Source organism: Diabrotica virgifera, chromosome 2, assembly GCF_917563875.1.
Source record: "Diabrotica virgifera virgifera chromosome 2, PGI_DIABVI_V3a".
NCBI classification, from domain to species: domain Eukaryota; kingdom Metazoa; phylum Arthropoda; class Insecta; order Coleoptera; family Chrysomelidae; genus Diabrotica; species Diabrotica virgifera.
In genome coordinates, this window is record NC_065444.1 from 204,853,968 (window position 1) to 204,875,919 (window position 21,952).

A 21,952-nucleotide genomic window follows, 5' to 3' on the forward strand; every position below is an offset into this window, starting at 1 on the left:
TCCGATTTGGGCGTCGAAACGCGAATAAAATCATTTTTTCAATTTAATTGTGGCTTATTTCCCCAACCACAGATAGATTCCCAACCTAGCGACCCGGCATTGGTCGCTAGGTAGATTGTTAAGCGAGTGGTCGCGTGTGAGATTTTCTCTCACATATCCAAATTTTACCTTTTTTTACAAAATACAGTTTTTAAAACAGCTTTTAACCTTTGTTTATTAACTAATAATAAGAAAAAAAGAATGTAACATAATATAGATAATAATATAATAAAATAAAAAGAAATAATCGGAATTAAACCAATATTAATCAATCTCCGTATCTTGATAATTTACGGCACAGCACACAAGTATAACAAGAATGCTCTGGAAAAATTGATTGATGACAATTACAATTTTTTTTACATTATTTGGTTTTAGCCAGGTTAAGTGCCAAAATAAAATTATTTTTTATGTACAGTTCGTAACGCGGGTGGTCGCTTGATGAGAGAATGGCTCACTTGAAGCGCGCTGACTCAACAATTGGGTGATATTAGGTCAACTGAGTCACTATCTAAGCGGACGATTCTATTAGATTGTCGAGGGAGGATAGATAGGAGACTAGAAGGAACTACAGATCGTATAATTTCCCAGAAAAAAATTCTGTGCAATTTTCTGAAACCGTGAGAGAAAATCTCATATAGCGACCACTGGCGGGTTAATTATGGTTTTTAGTTCTAAACAACTTTACATAAGCACAATTTTCAATATTGTGAAAAATAAGGGTATATTATTTAAGTACTCTTAAGCAAATTCATATTTTTTTTATATACCTGGTATAAAATTGACAAAATTTGATATAAGACGGTTGTATTTTAGGTTTTAGACCCTGTAGAACATTTTATAAAGAATAACTGTTTTTCGTAAAATGAATAATAAAAGAGTTTTCCACCTACCTCTACCGAAAGTATACTTTTCCAGACCTGATTGTAGGGAGCAAAGTTGTACTTTTTCTCCCTAGGGAGGAAAAGTAAAAGTGACATCATGGTATTTCATTCATAAAAATATAACTTATTGACGCCCTGTACAATATATATTTTCTATTACGTAAGTTTGTATACATTTTAACGTTTATTTATAAAACACTCTGTATTTCGCAGAATGGTAAAAAACTGTAAATTGTTATTTTGATTTAACAATGTTTACATTTTTATTTTGACTTATATTTGACAGTTGACAGTTATATTGTACGTACTTATTAGTTTTAGTTTTAATAAATTTTGGTGGTTAGTTACATAAATAAATTAAGTAAAAATGAAAAAATGACTTGTTATTTGAGGAAGGTGGAAAAACGATATGTATAACATGGGAGTAAAGTGCCTTTTCCTCCCTTGAATGATTACTGCCCTCCGCTACGCGTCGGGCAGTAAACTTCATTCTCGGGAGGAAAAGTAGCACTTTCCTCCCTTGTTATACAAATAGCTATATGTATCATAATTGAAATAAACAACTAAAAATAATGTTGATTAGAAAAATTTTCAATTTTTTTTTTCCATTAGAAGGATGAAATTGCATATCAGAATATACTTCTTAATTCCAAACAATCATGTAAAATTATATAATTTAAAATAATTTTAAAAATATCGTTGAATTTTGTTTCTATTTTGTTTTTCATTTTGCTGAATCCGAATATGGCATTACAATTTGAAAATGCTTATAAAGAAGCCCTTCTACACTATGTCTGCGTAGCAAGGAACCATATTTGAAACATTTTTATTACAAATTTTACGAAAAAAAGTTTATTCTTCATAAATTGCTCTGCATAGTCTAAAATCTAAAACCCAATCATCAGATATCAAGTTTTATCAATTTTATACGAGGTATGTCAAAAATACGAATTTTGTTAAAGAGTAAAGTACCTTTATATTCCAGAATATCAAAATATGGGTATTATAAAAAGTTGTTGGGAATTAAAAACTATGTTTTATTATAATTACATCATTCTAATTGAAAAAAAATAATTCAATGTTCTCTCAAATTACGGATACCCATCATCATTATTTTATTTAAATTATTTCGACTATTTTATTATTAATTTTCCAAAAAAAAGTTATTCTTCATAAAATACTCTATTCTGGTCTAAAGTCCAAAAAACAACCATAATATATCAAACTTTTTCAATTTTATACGAGGTATGTAAAAAATATGACTTTTGCTTAACAGTTCAGTATGGTTTGTTCAACAGTAAATGGTTGAGTTCAATTAGTGCGGTCGTAAATATTATTAAATTTATCTGACCTGGCCCATTGTTAAGACCCACCCGGAGCGATAAGCAACCGAGGTAGACAGAGTTGGTCTTTTGACAATTAACACTGACTAGACGGTAATCCCATAATAAAGCAAAGAAATTGTACCAGAAAACATATTTAAATTTTACCTCAAACCGGACCTTTTATACTATTATCGGTTATTCCAGGATGTTTATAGTGGTAACTAATTGAACTCGACCATTTACTGTTAAACATACCATACCTTTATAGTTCACAATATCTCATTTAGAAGAATGTAATTGAACAGTGAAACATATTTTGTAATTCCAAACAACTTTTTTTAATAACAATTTTCGATATTGTGAAATCTAAAGGTACTTTACTCTTGAGTGAAATTCATATTTTTTTACATACCTCGTATGTCAAAATGTAAAATCGTATGTAAAACCTCGTATGTAAAATTAATAAAATTTGATATTTGATGGTTGCATCTGAGATCATATACGATGCAGAGTATTTTATAAAGAATAACTTTTTTCGTAAAACTGGTAATAAAAAAGTTATTAATAGGTTCGAAGTTACGCAGACATAATGTTTAAGAGCTAAAAATATTTTTTTTCCTCAAATCGCCAGGAAATTTTGACATTCCTGTCAAAATTTCTTGAAGAAAAAGTCAGGACTTCCTTACTGTAAGGAAATGTCATTTCCTTACTGTAAGGAAATGATATGTCCGTACAGTTGTTAGTGTTCTACATAAATGATAGAAAAAACTACAAAAAACCTCAATACGTTTCCATAGTAACCCAAGTAATTTTATTAGGAATTTCAAAGCACCATTTATTTGGGAATAAAATTATCGCGTTTTTTTTTAAATCAATCAATATCTGTCGAATTTTAAACGATTTGCGGAAAAATAGTATGTTTACCTCGTAGGAAAAGCCACATTCCTGGACTCTGTGTTGCTTAGTCTCGGCTTGCGCCTCGACTTAGCAATCTTCACAGTCGTCCAGGAATGTTAAGCTTTTCCTACCCGGTAAACAATGTACTATTGTTGAAAATGTATTATTGTTCAAGCTTATTATTAAATTTATTTTAGGTAAGTTTTAGAGAAAACATTTTTGATCACTTTTTATAAACAATTTTTTAGTTGGTAATTTTCGGTTTTTGTATTACATTTTTGTTATCTTTCTTAATTTCTGTCAAAAAGGAATAGTTTATTTCATTTCTAAAATAAAATTATTGAGTAAATTTTAAAAAATACATCAAATGCTTTAAAAAATCACCTATAAAATTGTAGAAAATCTTTTCAATCTTGAGTAATACCGTTTTAAAGTGCTGGTAATTCTGTAAACTACGTTTTTACTTAAAACTTACTTAAAAGTTTTCAAAAATTGCATTTTTGCGTCATATCATTTGAATTAAATTTTTGGCATTTTTTTGAATGAAACATTGTTTAGTAAGATGTTTGAAAGGTAAGTTGTGCAAATTTGAGAGCTTTATAAGAAAAATTTTATTAGTTACACATTTTTAAATAATGTTTAAACAAAATTCAGCCCACACCGTACTTATGCCCATACATTTTATTTCTTTTTATTATAACCATAAGATAGCTTAACCCGGCACCTGCCACGTGGCTTTGCAAGGCGCCAACTGCCACGTGGGGATCTCACAGCACCCCTTAACAGTTTTCTGTGATCCACTTGTTTAAAAAACATAATAATGTGTTGAGTAACACAAGAATTAAAATAAACATGTTTTATTAACTTATTAGCCACTAATATGTTATAAAAGTTGAAAAATAAAATGAAAAATGTGTTATAAGCAAATTAGCAAGTACCAAACCATAATAAATTAAGTCAAGTAAAATATCTAAAAAAATTAAGATATAGTGAGTATAGAGTCTATATTAATAATTTAAATCAGTTATTTCAATACAAAATGTAAATTTGACCTGTTTATATCAAAAATACAAAAAAAATTTAAAACATAAAGTGCCAGATGATGACACCCCAATTCGACTTTAGAGCTATAAGTTCAGAATGACACTAAATAACCACTTTAAACATTAACACATATATACTATATAACATTATAGAAAGCTACTATGACGCACAGCTCGCTTACCAAACTTGAAATACCAAATATTTGATAAAAATATGTTATGGGGTGCTGGTAGATCCCCACGTGGCAGGTGCCGGGTTAATTGTTCTTCTTTCCAATTAAGCTATCCTTTCTTGTTCCTTCTCTTAATTTCCTTTTTTTTTGTCCAATTTGTAAAATTTTATTTGATCCATTAATTAGAGAAATACACTGAAATAACTCAGCCGTGCACTTCGCTAGTTTACAGTGCGCCAATGTTTGTGAGAAGGGTGACTTTAGCGTTATAAATAAAAAATTATAGAAGCTACAGATTTAATTTTATAAAAATTTTAATCTTATATTTAATCTTATATTTAATTATAAGGTTTTTTTCAATAGTCTGAATTTTTCAATAGTCAAGTCAGTTTTTTTTTTAAATTTATATTTTCGGGGTTATTTAAAGAAACATCTAATTTCGCAGTTCATTTGTTTAATAAAAAATTAAGTGCCCACTTCTAGAGTAGACCTTTTTAATATGTTGTTTATTAAACATTTCTTAGGGCCATAGGTACATAATTCGCAAATATTTTAAGGCTATCCCTACTTTTTCTGTCTTTACACGACAAATTACGTGTAGTAAAATTGTCACTGGTATGGATATGTAAACTTTACTTGACAATTTCATCATTAACTGTAAAGATGGCTTTTGAATGTTCTTGGATAACTTTTACTAGTATAATTAATTGCCTTAATTGTTAATTCAGTTAATTAATATGAATATTTCATATTTCCGACCAATAGAAAGCTACAGAAATACAAATTAAATTGATCATTTTTGATAATATCCCATCGTCAAGTATATTACATTAGATGCCCTTCGTTGCTGTGAAAAAATACATTCAGTGACATTAATGACAATTACTGTTTTAAAACTTATAAAAGTGATGACTTTCAATCTTCAAATATTTATAACAACTGTGTGTTTAATTGTACTAATTTGTACTTACATAAATAAATTACAATAAAATTTTGGTTTTAAACAGTTTTATTCATGAAATAATCGCAGCAAATTGCAGCTCGATCTCTGAAATTATTATCGAATTGTTTCCCTCGTGCGACTTGACGTAATTTCACTCCCCTTCGGGTCGTGAAATTAATACTGTCAAAGTGTCACTCGGGAAAAATTCGATAATTTCAGAGCTCTTGTGCAATTACTACTGATAATTTTTTCACTACCTATGTATTCAGTAATAATTTATCTACTGTACAACAAAAGCTAATAATCAATCGAGAAAAGAGGAAAAGTGATAAAGTGATTTTTTAATAATATATTGTTACTATGAAACGCTTACAATTTTGAACATCTGTAACAACACAATACTTGGATCACTGAATATATCCTGGTGTATTCTCTGCTTTGGATCTTCCATAAATAATAAACAATAAATAACTTTTTATTAAGTTCACGTCTTAAATCAATTATTTATCAAACACATTATCAATATTATTTAATCAACAACTGAAAATATTCCCGATGCTAGGTCAAATATTTAAAATTGTCACTGTCTGACTGACAATATGCTGGCAATATTCTATTTACTACTGACAAAGATTTGGAAAATATTACCACGGACATTGTGTTCATTTTTTCACATCCTGAAAAAAAGAACAATAAATATTTTTGAAAAATTTAAACGCAAAATGAAAGACTAAATTATTACCGAGGGCCGAAAGTCTCTTACAATAAATAAAAAGTTTATTTTGAATGAGATATTTTGAAATTAAAAGTCACACTAAATTTTCTTTTAGTTTTTTAGCCCTGTAACTTATTAAAATAAACATTATAGAATTTCTCAGGGACTTTCAGCCCTCGTTAATAACGTAATCTCTTATTCTGAGTTTAAAATTTTCAAAAATACTTATTAGTTTTCTCAGAATTCGAAAAAAAATGAATTCCATTTGAGTAGCATTTCAGCAGAAACTACGTACCCATCCCCTTAATGAAATTAAAAAACATCTATATTGTTTGATTTTTTTCGAAGGGAAAATCTATATGCATTTGTATTAAATATTTTGTATTTGTATTAAATGAGGCGCTCAGAGCAACAGTGGCGCAGTCCACAAATTGAGCATTTTTAGATTAATACATCAATAAAAGCAGAAACATTGGATATATGGTTCAACAGTGGTCTACACAATCTAGCTCTATATTTGGCAAGATGGCACTACATAATGTATTGTTGCCTTGACAAATACTAAAAATACGAATGAAACAGTGGCTTAACCCTCAATTGTGTGGCTCAGACCCAACAAACAAGTGTTCATCGTATCAGAATCAGAATAATACGCATAATTCATAAGAATGACTATTTTTAATTTTATAAAGTAATATTTAATAATAATAACTTTAACCCCGTCCTTGACTGAGTGGTAAGAGCGCCTACCTTTGGATCGAAAAATCCGAATGGTTGTGAGTTCGAATCTCACCAGGGTCAGAAATGTTTCATTTATTATAAATTAATAAATGAAAATAGTTTCTGTCCTTGTGGGATCGGTACTCACCGGAGGGACCGCAGACGTTCGGATACAGTTAGCGTCTCTTTGCAAAGACAATGACGTCATCTTTGCAAAGTAACAAGACCCTTACTCAACACACACACACACACACACACACACACACACACACTACACATTACACTAGGTACCTAACTGTTAAAAATTACCGTACCTACCATGCCAATGGCCATTAGTTGTCGAGGCATTAACCTTTTTTAAATAAAAAAAAACAATAATTTAATTTGTCATATTAATTTCCTATTTGGTAGCAAATTTTGTGGCTTATTACAAACTAAAATGGTAAATTAGTAATACAAAGTATTAATTTGTATTAATTGTATCAATTAAAATAAATAATTCTTTTGCGATTCAATTTTTAAATCTTTTTTCTGTCGGTATCTTACTGTGTACAGGTAATGCTAAGAATTACCATAATCTGTTTTCGGGAGTCTTAGTACACAAGATAAATGACGATGAACGACCCAAAAATACGAAAAATGTGCATTGCCAGGTAATAATAAAAATGTTTATAACCTAATAATACTTTGAGGAATACGCAAAAACGTTGCCAAACTTCAGGGCTTCTTATAATCGGTAGCTCAATGTGGGCTTCCTAACGCTGCTGAACTTCTACAGAGTATATGCTTTTTTTCGCAGCGCAAACTGGTGGTAGATACCATGAACTACGAGTGTATGTTTTGATAATAATTCCAGGCATAAGAAGCCCGGGCTTCGTATTGTTAATCATGATTTCAGAGCTACCTATGGTACATTTCTAAAATTTTTCCGAATATATATGAAGCCCAAGCGTATTTACATGTTCTGGGCTTGGTTAAAATATCGAGAGATGGTGTAAAGTACGTTTTTTGGGGAAATAACATTAAAGAATTACGAAGCCCGAAACCGGGCTTCGTAAGGAGGTGTCGGGCTTCGTATGACCGGTGCGATATAGCGTTTTTGGCTTCCTAAAGTCGGAATCCATATATATATATATATATATATATATATATATATATATATATATATATATATATATATATATACCATTTGTTGAGTCCACGGGTCTTTACCCGTGCGTCATCATTTAATTAAAGCATACGAAATAAGTCGGAAATTTACTAAACGCAACAGCAATTGACAGAAAGTGGGTATTAGTCCGATCACGGGTTTTAGTATAAAATTTGACGTTATCAAATAAATAGAATGTCAAATTTAGGTTTTGCTTTACAATTTTGGTGCTTAATTACAGCTACATTTGAAGTAGCTTAATAAATTATTTTATTATAGATTAACAAATAAAAAAACAAATTATAAAAAAATTCAATAACATGTTTTCTTTTTCAAAAATTAATAACCATTTTAAATTTCCTTGCAATACGAAACTACAGCCGCATCATTATTACAGTTCAATCAGAGAGTGCAGCAGGCATCTCTATCGGTTTCGGTAGAGGTGTAATAACATATTTTCTTTTTGTTATTTTATTCACTTTGGCGGAACATTAAACATAAGCATTCCTTAACTGTGTCAATGAGGTTAGCTTTGTACGTTGTCAAAATTAATCGTAAAATAACATAAACTTACCATAAAATTTCAAACTCCAATATAAAATTAGTTGTGAAAACAACTGTTTGTATACTACAAAAAACTTCAAAATGCAAAAGTTCGACAAAATAACAGCAAAAAATTCAACAATCTGACAGCCACAAAAGTAAACAAACCAAAACGTAAGAAATTGTAGTTAAAATATGTGAAAACATCCCCAATCGTCTTTTTTTGTACCTATCTCTTTTCAATGTACTGAGTCTAGATCGTTCATAAAAATAACATGTGTTTTTACTTAATAACAGGCGGTAGCTGGTTTGTCATTAGTTTCATGCGTGGAAGAGAATTATGCTAGATAAAAAGTATGTGTTTTATCTCACCAGGTATTAATGACGCACGGGTAAAGATTAGTGGACTCAAGTATATTTTCGTAGCACGTTGTTATTTTCATTCTTTTCGTATTCGTTAATGATCTATTTAAACACAAAAGATGTGTTAGCTATGAGAATTTACTACATGAAGCTGCATATTTTCAAACATTGCACTTTTTGTACTCCCAATTATGACGTTAGAAATTAAAAAATGCGGCTTATACACATTATTATGTTTAGACAAAATGTAAGTAAAATAATAATTTAACAGTTTGTCAGATACTTTTATCAGGACGCCGACAAAAATGGTGGGGGAATTTTGTCGTCTCAAGAGGTCAGGCTGTCAAGTTTACTGCCGGATTCAGAGGGAGGGGTCATAGGGTCATGACCCGCCTCAAAAATATTTGAAAACCCACTTATCCTACCGGTGGTAAGACTAAAAGTGACCTTGCATCAGAGAAAAGTAATCACCATCAAGATCCATGACCCCCCTCCAAAAAATTTTTCTGGATCCGCCAGTGGTCAAGTTGTCTGGGTGTGTGTAGACGGTTTCAGTATCTACCCGTTTATTTAATAATCGTTGTTGTTTGTAGTTTTTGGGACTCTAGATACTTTCTTTTAGTTCAGTATGCGTTAAAACTTCCAAAAAACGACAAACGGTTATAAGTAAAAATAACCACTGATTATTTATACTCTTCTAAAATAGTAAAATAATGATAATTTTCTAATTATTATTTTTATTGGTAGCTATTTAAATATTTTTTGCAAATTTTTTATGATTTGGTTTTTTTATTTTAGATTTTTTTATAATTTTTAAATCTTTGTTACAGGTACAGTATGGAGTAATCGATTTTAAGATATCAAGCGACCTAAAGTACATATTACTTATAAGTGAAGTTAAATCTGTTTTTAAATATACCACGTTGGCAAAATATCACATATATGAAATTTCTACGAGGTAAGAAATTCTTTACGTAACTTTTATACGAATTTTTATATTTATCTTCTTATAATTAGTTTTTTCTACAGATGTGGGAGGAATTAGACCTTTTCAAATTTCAAATATTTGAGGTCAAAATAAAACAAGTAAAATTATATTTTCAACTTTAACAGAGAATAGTTATTGATTAGTTAAATAAATACCTTAAGCCAATCAAAAACAATAATTCGTTAACATTTAATTTTATATTAATAATAAAAACGCTTTTATTACATTAAAGTTATCCCTTATTGAAGTATTTCCGATACAGAGTGGCCCAAGCGTTGGTTGATTGAGCCACTGTACATCTGAAAATACTTGATAACTTTAATGTAGTAAACGCGTTTTGGTGAAATTTCGGATTGTGAGTTATAGACCAAGAGGCAGCGCTGAAAAATCTCTTTGAATTTACTAAAGCTAGATTTTTCACAGTTAATTACTGTGAGTGTGTAGAGAAACATACTGCGGTCGGTCAAGCGAAACGTAGAACAGGGGATACTGAGAGGGTATCAAAGTTGCTTTCCTACGAAGGAAATTAAATCCATTTACTAAGGCTGAAAATCAGCCTTCAATATTCTAAATTAAATATAAATAAAAGGAATTATAGTCGGTCAGCTGTATGAGGGGACAGAGCCGGTCGGTCGGCCCCAATAGTCGATTGAGGAAATAAAGCATTTTGGCTCGCAATTTTTTCTTCCAGGATGGATTTACTTGAAATTTTCGTAGAAGATAGGGAATAGTCCAAGGATCATTTTCTATAACATGCCGCCATCATACGCTAAAACGTTGGGGGTGGTTGTTTCCTCATCTCGGGGGTAGGAATATTTTATTACATTTTAACCATGTAATTCGATGAAAAAAGTGATTCTAAGAAAAAAAAAATATTTTTTAAATAAACTTCGTAAAACTTGTATTTTTCAAGTTACTCGCGCTTGAAAATAACAGTTTTTCGACGAAAAAATCGACCTTTTTAGAGGATTTTTTGAGAATACCTCGAAAAATATTCTATATATTTTTGGCGATAAAAAGTTTCTTCAAAAATATTTTTTTAGAATTTTTAATGAGCTTTAAGATTGTTTAAATTAAATTCCGTAAGATCCCTTAGTTTTTCATTGGGGCGGGTTTAAATGGCTCGAATAAGTGGTGTATGCTGGTAAATAGAGGATTTAAACAGCTATATCTGGCTAACTATTAACTGTCATGGAAATATATGTACAGATTAATTTTAGTCATTAAACATGCTACAATTTAGTAGTTTACAATTTTTTTCGTATCTTCAGTATTTTCGGAGATATTTTGAAGTAAAAGGTGAAAAATACCAAATTGCAAAAAATCAATTTCTCTTTAAAGTCCAATTTTCCAAAATTAGGCATTTTAAATAGTTCAAACTCCTTGAGTATATTAATAATATAAATACAGTGAGCACGTAAAGGTTGGAATAAATTCATTTTCTCGAGAATGGACGATTTTGGAAAAAAATCCCAAAACAGGTCAATTTTTATTTTTAAATTACGACTTTTTGGCATATATCATACTAGTGACGTCACCCATCTGGGCGTGATGACGTCATCGATGATTTTTTTAAATGAGAATAGTGGTCGTGTGATAGCTCATTTGAAAGGTAATTCAATTCTCTATTCAGTAATATAAACATTAACATAATTATTTATACAGGGTGTCCAAAAAAATTTTTTTTGGATTAAATTTATTGACATAAAAAGAAGAATATATGTAATTTATTTAATTCAAAATACATTTTACTGCTCTCAGAAAACAGAAAAAAATGAATATTTGAAAAATAATCATTGACATTGGCTTAAATTAAATGTTCATATTGTCACGAGGCTGGTGGGTGGCTGCTTTAATATTGAATTTAAGCAAAAAACAACATTTATTTGCCAAAAAACATTTTTTTCTGTTTTCTGATAGCAGTAAAATGTATTTTGAATTAAATAAATTACACACATTCTTCTTTTTATGTCAATAAATTTAATTCAAAAAAAATTTTTTTAGGCACCCTGTATAAATAATTATGTTAATGTTTATATTACTGAATAAAGAATTAAATTACCTTTCAAATGAGCTATCATACCACCCCTATTCTCATTTAAAAAAATCATCGATGACGTCATCACGCCCAGACGGGTGACGCCACTAGTATGATATATATATACCAAAAAGTCGTAATTTAAAAATAAAAATTGACATGTTTCGGGATTTTTTTCCAAAATCGTCCGCTCTTGAGAAAATGAATTTATTCCAACCTTTACATGCTCACTGTATAAAAGGAACTACAGAAAGGTGAAGACCAATTTTTGAATTAGGAAGGTAGTTAGGGGGTGGTTTTCACTGAGTTTTTCGTAGACAAAAGCAGATACCGACAATTTTTTGATTATAAGTTGCTTAATTTTCATGCTAGAAACTTTCTATTATTTTTTTAAAGGTCTAATTGTATACTTGAAAAAAGATTATTTAAGTTTTTCTCGAAAAATGCAAATTTTTCCCATTATTTGGTTTGAATATTTCAAATTATGCATTTGACGAAAAAAGCTATTGCTTGCCGAGATAAGACGAAAAAAGCTAACTTTTAACATGACTTATCTCGGTTTGTATTGCTCTTAAAGATATTATTGGAAAAGAATTTGGTTTGTGTTACTAAAAGGTACAATTTTGATATTCACAGTTTTTTTGATTAAATGCATATTTTTTGCGGTATTCTCAAAATCCCTCTTAAAATTCGATTTTTTCGTCGAAAAACTGTTATTTTCAAGCGCGAATAACTTGAAAAATATTAGTTTTACGAAGAAAATGTAAAAACATTTTTTTCTTAGAATCACATTTTCCATCGAATTACATGGTTAAAATGTAATGAAAAAATTCCCACCCCACAGATGGGGTGGCAACCACCCCCAAAGTTTTAGCGTTTGATAGCGGCATGATATAGAAAATGATCTTTGGACTATTCCCTACCTTCTGTGAAAATTTCAAGTAAATCCATGCTGGACGAAAAAATGGCGAACCAAAATGCTTCATTTCCTCAATCGATTATTGGGGACAACCGACCGGCTCTGTCCCGTCATACAGCTGATCGACTATCATAACTTTTATTTGTATTTAATTTAGAATGTGTGTACTGATTTTCAGCCTTAGTAAATGGATTTAATTACCTTCGTAGGAAAGCAACTTTGATACCCTCTCAGTAACATCTGTTCTACGTTTCGCTTAACCGACCGCAGTATGTTTCTCTACACACTCACATTAATCAACTGTGAAAAATCTAGCTTTAGTAAATTTAAAGAGATTTTTCAGCGCTGCCTCTCCGTCTATTAGGCCACTGTTGTTCTAGGCGCCTCAATTTTAAATATTGCACTTTAAATTATTTAGTCTTGACGCTTAATTAACATACTAAGATATTTTCTTTAATAGCGCGATTAGCGCGGGAATTAAAATAGCTACATTGAAATTGAAATTGAAGTCCTCGTTTAAAATACGCCATCGAGCAGCTCAAAACTCCCTAAATTCAGTATTTTTATGAGATGTCAAACGTTCAACGTGTAAACCCTCCTATCATACGAGTAGAAAGAATCCTTTATTAATATGCTTGGTTGAATCCGAGAAGTCACCAAAATTGATAGCCAAGATGGTATCTGCTCTAAAACACCTTCATTTGTGTTAATTGGATATGATCCTATTTTTTAATATAATTTCTGATAAATTTGATTAAAAATTACAATTTCACTATGCGAACACTTCAAAACGTAGGCTAATTTTTTTATTAAATAAGTTAAAATAGGAAAAAAATAGAAAAATTCAATTTTTTTTCTGTTAGTTGCTACTTCTAGCCAACCATGCTTTTAAGAAAAAGGTTTAAGACAAAAAAGTTTTGAAATTCAATTTTATTCAAGAAAAAATTGATTCAAAACTGAAAAAACAATTATTATTATTGTAGCAGAGTTAGCAAAAACCGTTCAAAATTAGTCAAAAATCAATATTTTTCGTAAGAGATAAAATTTTGCCGGCAATATTTTCGACTGGTATAAAAGTTTGTTGCCTGGCAACTTTCGCGAATTAAATTTTGACACGTAAATCACGAGATGTCAGTAAAGTGATTTTGTCAAAATTTGATAAGCGAAAATTGCCAAAAGGCAACAGACTTGAATAAAACCAGAAGAAAATTTTGCCGGTAAATAATTTATGCACCATATCAACGAAACATAATTTTGTTTATTTGTTAACAATATTAAATGTACAATTATTATAAGCTATACTAGTTTGCCAATTCTTTTCTACCAAAGCATGATTTTGTGTATTATTGAACTAATGAACTGTAGCATTTGGGAACTAGAAGGTCCAGCTTCATTTGTTGTTCTGAAATTTTCGATTAACTTCTGGTGGTGACTGGAATTAAGCTGCAGATGTGATTTTAGAGAGCTTGCATTTGAGTGGCCCGTTAATTTAATTAACTCCTGTTCAGAAACCCTTGCTTGAACAAGGCTGACACAGCTAATGATCGATGAGGATGGTTTGTTATTTTATGTTTTTTTGTGTCTATTCCAATTTTTTCAGCTGACATTTTTGTCCACTTAGATAGGTGTTGATTTCAAGTGGACAGTTTTTGAACCAAGATCCATCCTTCCAGTTGGGGTGAATGGTAATACAGAGTCTGTCTGATAAAATTTGTGGTCCCATTTTTTTCAATAATTTCAAAAATAATCTAACTGGGCTTAAATTTTCGTTTGATGAATTTTATACCAGCCTTTTGTTGCTTGCCAAACTTTTCGAACCGCCTTGAATTGTTTTGGAAAAAATGCTGTTGTATTCAATTCGGCCCGAAAATTCTTCCATAACATCAAATTCCTTCTGGAAAAAGTGAATCTTGCAGTTTACGGCGTCATTGACTCTCCAAGCAAGTTCAAATCGCAAAGGTGAAAAAACTTTTTTTGTGTTCCATTGGGGGTTTCCTGGTCGTAGCTTTGGATGATTTTTAATAGTTTTTCGGTGAATAATGCTTTTGAACTGAGTTTTCCTTTTTCCTGAAAAATTTGAAGCGGCCTCTGCTTGATATCAGGGATATCTGCTTGCAAATTTGAAAGATACATCGGTGAAAGTGTCTATTTTTATGCCGTACTCCGTAAAATATTTTTCTTGTACCATTTCTCCTGTAGGTATATTTTTTTTGTAAAAAGGCGTGTATTTTTTTTTATTTTTTTTTTGAGATGGCTAGATGTCTGCTTTTTTTATTTTGTGTATTTTATCAAACACGGCGTTTTAAATTTTTTCAGATTTTTTCGTAAGGGTTGCCACCTTCAAAAATACAAAAAACGTTTTTTTTTAGGTTTTTGGGTATTTTACCTAGTTTATAGACTTTAAAATATGTCAAATCAATATCTGCTTGCAAATTTGAAAGATACATCGGTGAAAGTGTCTATTTTTATGCCGTACTCCGTAAAATATTTTTCTTGTACCATTTTTCCTGTAGGTATATTTTTTTTGTAAAAAGGCGTGTCTTTTTTTTATTTTTTTTATTTTTTTTTTATTTTTTTTTGGGATGGCTAGATGTCTGCTTTTTTTATTTTGTGTATTTTATCAAACACGGTGTTTTAAATTTTTTCAGATTTTTTCGTAAGGGTTGCCACCTTCAAAAATACAAAAAACTATTTTTTTTTGAGGTTTTTGGGTATTTTACCTAGTTTATAGACTTAAAAATATGTCAAATCAATGTTTTTTTATAGGTTTTATGTAAATTGAAGTAATTTATTCCTTTAGAACATTAAAAAAATGCGAGAAACAGGTCCAAACTCTCAAAACCCCATATAAAACAGTTTTTTGGATTTTTTAAGGTGGCAGACCTTACGTAAAAATCAGAAAAAAATTATAAACGTAGTGCTCCAAAAAAATTAGACCTCCAACCATCTCCAAAAATTGACTTCAACACTCCAGACAAAAAAAGTTATACGTTTTTGTCTAAAAAAAAAAAATTTTTAAGATATTTACACTCAACCTATGGATCTATAAAAGTAGACGTGTTTTGTAAAAGCCTTAACTATGCCTATGAATTTTTTGAAATTTTAAAATTGATTGCATCCCTCCTAAAAAAAAGAAAATACGAAAAATGAAGTTTTTGATGCTGGGTAAGGGTGAATCATGGATCAAAATTACGCTAAGTCTTATTTTCTAATCACATAGAATTTCAAAAATGAAAAAATAAAAAAATGAAAAAAATTGAATTTTCTGAACGAGGGAGGGTACCTTTTTATTTATTTATCCCATCCATAAGTGGAAAGGTTGATGCGCCACTGTTGACGCATGTGCCACTAAAAAGTGACGGCACAGTGTTCATACGTTTTCTTTTAGGTTGTACTATTTAAGTTGTAGGGTCTTATCGTGCCTAAAATGATTAGAAAATTTCACCTATACCGGCTCCTAAAAATATAAAATATCTAAGACATTTTCAAGGCTTCTTTCAACTTCAATTTTCAATTTGCAAAACTTGAACGGTTACCCGACCTTACATGTAGTGATTTAGTCAATTTGTACTCTACGAGCTCCCTAGTGGGAAAGTTTTGGGGTAGTTCTGATGTCTTTCATTATATATGGATTTTGGGCTGCTCAATCCGAATATGAGGTTTGCGGACAAAATTGCTTGCCGGAACACTAAAAAAATCGCGAGAAAATCGAAAAATTTCAGCTTTTTTCCGATTTTTTGCTCAAATCTCGAAAACTATTAACTTTTATTAGATGATCTGTTAACAGAAATTAAAGTACTTAAAATTATCTACAAATATCACTATTTACTTTTTTTTTCAGACGAACCATTCGGTCTAAGTTGCAAGTTGAAAATTGCCAATTTTTAACGGTTTCGGCAAAACCCACTTTTTATATTCCAAAACTTCAGTTTTTATTAGAATGCTGTCATTAGATAATTTCTGTTAGTTTTCTGTACAAATAATAAATATCAGTTCATAATATGAATATGTTATGTCTCTTCTCACAGCTTCCATGAATCCAATCCATCCTAAAATGCCGAGAATGTCTCTTCTTTTTCCGTAGAACCACAGAATATCAGGCACAGATGGAGTCACAGTTTCAGTTGGTGTGAACACTCCCTTCGGATCTTAATTTCTGATAAACCTTGAGGTTTTGTCCTTTCAAAATGTATTAGTTGAACAGCTCTCTGGCTTCCATAAACCTCAGACGCGGTTTTAGTTTTTAGCCGAGGAATGGATTGGTTAGGAGCTATGCGTTGCTAATAAAATTTTAGACTCATTGGTGTCCCAATGCCGTAGAAATATGTCCTAAAATGTTAGATTATTGTTCCCAAAGCCTCAAAATGTTGGCACCTAAGACAGGTCATGCGAACCCGTTGCCGTATATATTTGTTCACATATTTTAGATATATGCTATATTGTAGCACTGGTGGCAACGCTTATAGGTAGCTGCTAGACGGTGAAGCGTTTGTAGTCACAGAAAAGACCAGAAAAACAAGCGAATCGAGATACATGTGTGCAAGATGCGGAGTCGGCCTTTGCGTGCGTAGTGTTATGTTTTAAGGAGTACCACACAAAAGAAAACTTTTAAGATTTTGCTCTCTGATGAGTACTTTTGACAAGAAAATGTTTAAGTTGGTTAAAAAAACTCATCTAAAACATGTTTTGGTTATTTATTTGTTTATTTATCTGCGACGTATATATAAGGCAATGGAACTCTAAGCATGAAAAAACCTTTGGGGTTGATGGATCAACATGCAAATTAAGGCCTGGTATAGAAAGGGTTAAAATCAGCGTTTTCGTACACCTCTTGTGTAAAGCACAGCTGGTCAATTTTCTGCGGATCGCCTGCGATTGCTGACACTTTCAGATAAGCAACGCGCTTGCTCAAAGTCTTGTAACGGCAGTAAGGCCCAGATAGATGGTCTCACCATTCCTTGCAGGGTTGGCCGTTTCCTCTACAAAAAGTACGGCTCAAGAAAATAGGTTGATGTAGTTTCCTCTTTTGGGTTTTGTTCCTCCTATACAGAAGCTGTTCGCCTGGAGGTGTCAGCATTCGCAGGCGATCAGCAGAAAATTAACCTGCCATGCTTTACACAGCAGGTGTATGATAACGCTGATTTTAACGTACATACAATCGACGAATACCACACTGTTCACGTCATGTGTGTCATTTTTTATTGCACCAAAATATGCAGTAGCTCCTAAGCAATCGATTCCTCGGATAAAAAAGAAACCCGCTCCTGAGTTTTATGGAAGTCTGGGAGCTGTTCAACTAATTCATTTTAAAAGGACAAAACCTCAAGGTTTATCAGAAATCAAGATAACAGATCCAAAGGAAATGTTCACACCAACTGAAACTGTGACTCCATATATGCCTGTTCTTCTATGGCTCTAAGGGAAAAGCAGAGACATTCCCGGCCTCTTAGGATGGAATGGACTCATGGAAGCTGTCACAAGAGACATACCATACCTATGAACTAACATTTATTATTGGTACAGAAAACTAGGAGAGATTTATCAAATGACAGAATTCTAATAAAAAAATAAAGTTTTGGAATGTAAAAAGTAGGTTTGGCCGAGACGGTTAAAAATTGGCTATGTTCAACTTGTACTTTAGACCGAACAGTTCGTCTGAAAAAAAAAGTAATTAGTGATGTTTGTAGATAATTTTAATTACTTTAATTTCTGTTGACAGACCATTTACTAAAAGTTAATAGTTTTCGAGATTTGAGCAAAAAAGCGGAAAAGAGCTGAAATTTTTCGCTTTTTTCGCGATTTTTTCAATGTTCCGGCAAGAAATTTTGTCGGCAAACCTCATATTCGGATTCAGCAGCCCAAAATCCATTTATAATAAAAGAAATTAGAACTACCCCAAAACTTTCGTAGTCAAAACACAATTTTATTGAATCATAGATAATTTAGTAGGCTTTAATGATATAAATCTTTATAACTGAAATCTTATAAAATCTAATGTTGGTCAATATTGTTTAGCATGTTAAGCTGCAATTCTAGATGCAAATCATTTAATTTCAAATATACAAGAATGTTAATTTTTTTTATTTTCAATTTTAGAGAATTTCTATGAAGATAAACGGCCACAAATTAAATATTTATAAGAATAATTCTCGGATATTTTTGGTGATGAACTAAGTATTTATTCATCTAAAGATGGGGCTATAATTACGTTTAGTCGTTTAGGTGGAAAAATTATTACTAAACATTTTTACCAAAATGCAGCTTGTCAACTTTGATCGATCATAACTTCGGAAATAATCTTAATGTTTTTTTGTTTAAATACCCGTTTATCGCTGAATTTTCGATATAGTTTTATAAATTAAACTGATTTTAATTATTCGAATTTTATTAGAAAGCTTAATAATACTATTTTGTACTTAAAAAAAAAATCAGTTATTTAAACCTTTTTTATTCACTCTGCATAATTTTGAAAATTAGTTAAGTTTTTTTCAAAAAAACTACTTGATTGATTGTGCTGAAATTTTGTGTAGTGTTCTTTTTTATATTCAAAAGATTTCTTTGGTAAATATGGAAGGTTCTCTGTGGCTTATATTTTCCCCTAAGAAGAATATTGAAAAATCATTGAATTCTGACACTTTTTTAATGGTTTTTGCGAGTTTTACAAGAATAAAATAATTCTTTTTCCAAGTTGTAATCAATTCTTTTTTATAAAAAACTTAATTGTAATTTTTTGCCTTAAAATTTTTTTTAGAATTAATGTAGGTATAGCTGTTAAGATATAGCAAGGAAAAGGAGAAAAAAATTGAATTTTTCTTATGGTTTTCAGATACTGTTTAATAAAAACATAGCCCAACTTTTGAACTATTTTCATCATAAAGTTATCATTCCTAGTAATAATTCTAAGAACGTGGAGTCTGTAGAAATATTGTTTTTAGTGATATTAGAAAAATACTGTTATTATTACTATTTAAGAAATCTAAAAGCTACGATTGTTATTATTCGTAATATGTAATTTTTGCACTTATTTTACTGTAAATATAATAAAGTTGCACTCATACCTTGAGCTATCAAACTTTTATTCAACTATCTATCACACTGACTTTGTCCGATAAACGACATTTTATTTCAGATTACGACGGCCATTATCTCCAACCGAACTCGACGAAAACGCGCCATTCCTCCAATATGCCACTTGGTCACCAGACGGGACGGCAGTTGCCTTCATTTATAACAACGATATCTACTATAAACCCGTTGAGAAGGATTTGGTCTGTCGAATCACTTATACCGGCCAATCCGATATTATATTTAATGGGATTCCTGATTGGCTTTATGAAAACTACATTTTGAAGACTTCTCACGCATTATGGTTTTCGTCTGATGGGATTTATTTACTTTATGTTACCTTTAATGATACGAATGTGGGAGAATATAAGTATCCATGGTATGGAAGTCATAGCACGCAGCAAACACTGTATCCAAAAATCAAGTCCTTCCGATATCCTAGAGTAAGTTATTTTTATATTATATGGAAAACTATTTACATTATGCACATTTATTTCTACATATTTATATTAAATAGTTATTAATACTGTACTAAACGACATTCACTACATATACTGGTGTTAGTAATTAAATATGAAAAACATAGAAAACATGGAAAGACTCATTATACAAGGAAAGGTGGAAGGCCAAAGATCACGAGGAAGGTCCCCAACAAGACGGATCGATCAAATTACAGGAATATGCAAAAGACCTACTGTTCTTACGATGTCAGTTGGACCAGAAGCATTTTTGGGGTCCGGTCAATAATTCTACGAAGAGCATAGAAATAAAGATAAACCATATAAACATTTGCTTGCTTCAAAATTGATCACTCCTTGTATTAGTCCACATGGACGCGGGTGTGGCTTACTACTTTCTAACGTATCTTATTGGGCAATACTGAAGAGTAATTGGTCAAATTGTTCGGAAGTGCTTAGGCTCAAATCATATCGTTATCTGGTCAAAATACCTTCTCATGTTTCAAAGGCGGCAAGCAATATAAACACTAAATAAACAGTGTCGTCGTAATAACTTACAATTATTTTATTTTTATAATACATTTTTTGTCTCATTTCTTTAGTACTTAAAAAATGAATAAGCACATTAAATTGCATTTGTAAGTATTATATACTTTTAATGATCAATTTTAAATTTTATTGTATTGTATTATACTGAAACTGTATTGTTTATACAGGATGTCCCATATATTATGCGAGATTTAATGACGTCAATTTGCTCAGTCCGCTGATTGGATAATGTAATTAATGGAATTTTTCATGTTTCATATTTTTATTTTTTCCATATTTTCCTTTGTATGTGTCCATGTCTATGAGGAGAGGGAGTGTACATTGATTGAAGACTCTTGATTTTAGGTATTGGGGGTATTTTTTTTTCCTTTAGAATAAAAGACAGTTTTCCGAGTGATGCCCAGGCCAATCTTATTATTTTTTTTTATTTCTTCGGTCTGATTTTTTTTATTTAATTTAATGATTTGTCCTAGAATATCTCTTTTACTTGCTTTATTCTTGTTTGTGCCACTGTAATTATTGGTTCTCCTTGTTGATTGGTCATGGCTTTTGTTTTACTGTAAGCGATGTTCAGTCCCATCTTTGTCGATTCACTATCTAGTGCTTCCATCATTCTTGGTAATTCTTCACTATTTTCTGTTTTAATACAATATATATACTTACAAGTCAAAAGTGACATTTGGAAAAATTGTGTAGCTCAAGTTCAAGTAAAATAAAAATATTATCTTGCTTTGTCACCAATATTAATGTCTTCTTCTTCTTTTCCTTCTTCTTCTTCTTGTGTAGACATGACTGTCTGTTTTTCAATGTGGCTCCAGTAAGTTGTCATTCCATCGTTTTCGTGGTCTTCCCACTTAGTTTTGGATCCCGCGTATGAAAAAAAAGTTGATTAATAGCAAGCTGAAAATTTTTTAATAGCTTAAGGGTGTGTAGTTGGAGAAACTTTGATATATGGGAACACTGGAATAGGGAAAGTTTTAATTGTGGAACAGATTAAAAATTTGGAACGGCCAGACCACGAAAACGGCACATGTGTTTTGTCCGACAGAACAGACTTAAACTCTCCGAACAGAGATTAAACTCTCATGCAAAAATCAGCCTACTATTTATCACCAAATGGGCGTTTTAATGAGTGGAACA

The 21,952-nt window shown here is 31.0% G+C and overlaps 1 protein-coding gene across 1 annotated transcript in view; it reads left to right on the plus strand.

Moving 5' to 3' along the window:
* Positions 1–21,952, plus strand: part of LOC126880901 (inactive dipeptidyl peptidase 10-like) — a 378,845-nt gene that overhangs the window by 228,090 nt on the left and 128,803 nt on the right. Inside the window, exons 4-5 of the mRNA XM_050644976.1 lie at positions 9,626–9,753; positions 19,870–20,248. Coding sequence (XP_050500933.1) covers positions 9,626–9,753; positions 19,870–20,248 — 507 coding nt within the window. The remainder of the gene's footprint in view (positions 1–9,625; positions 9,754–19,869; positions 20,249–21,952) is intronic.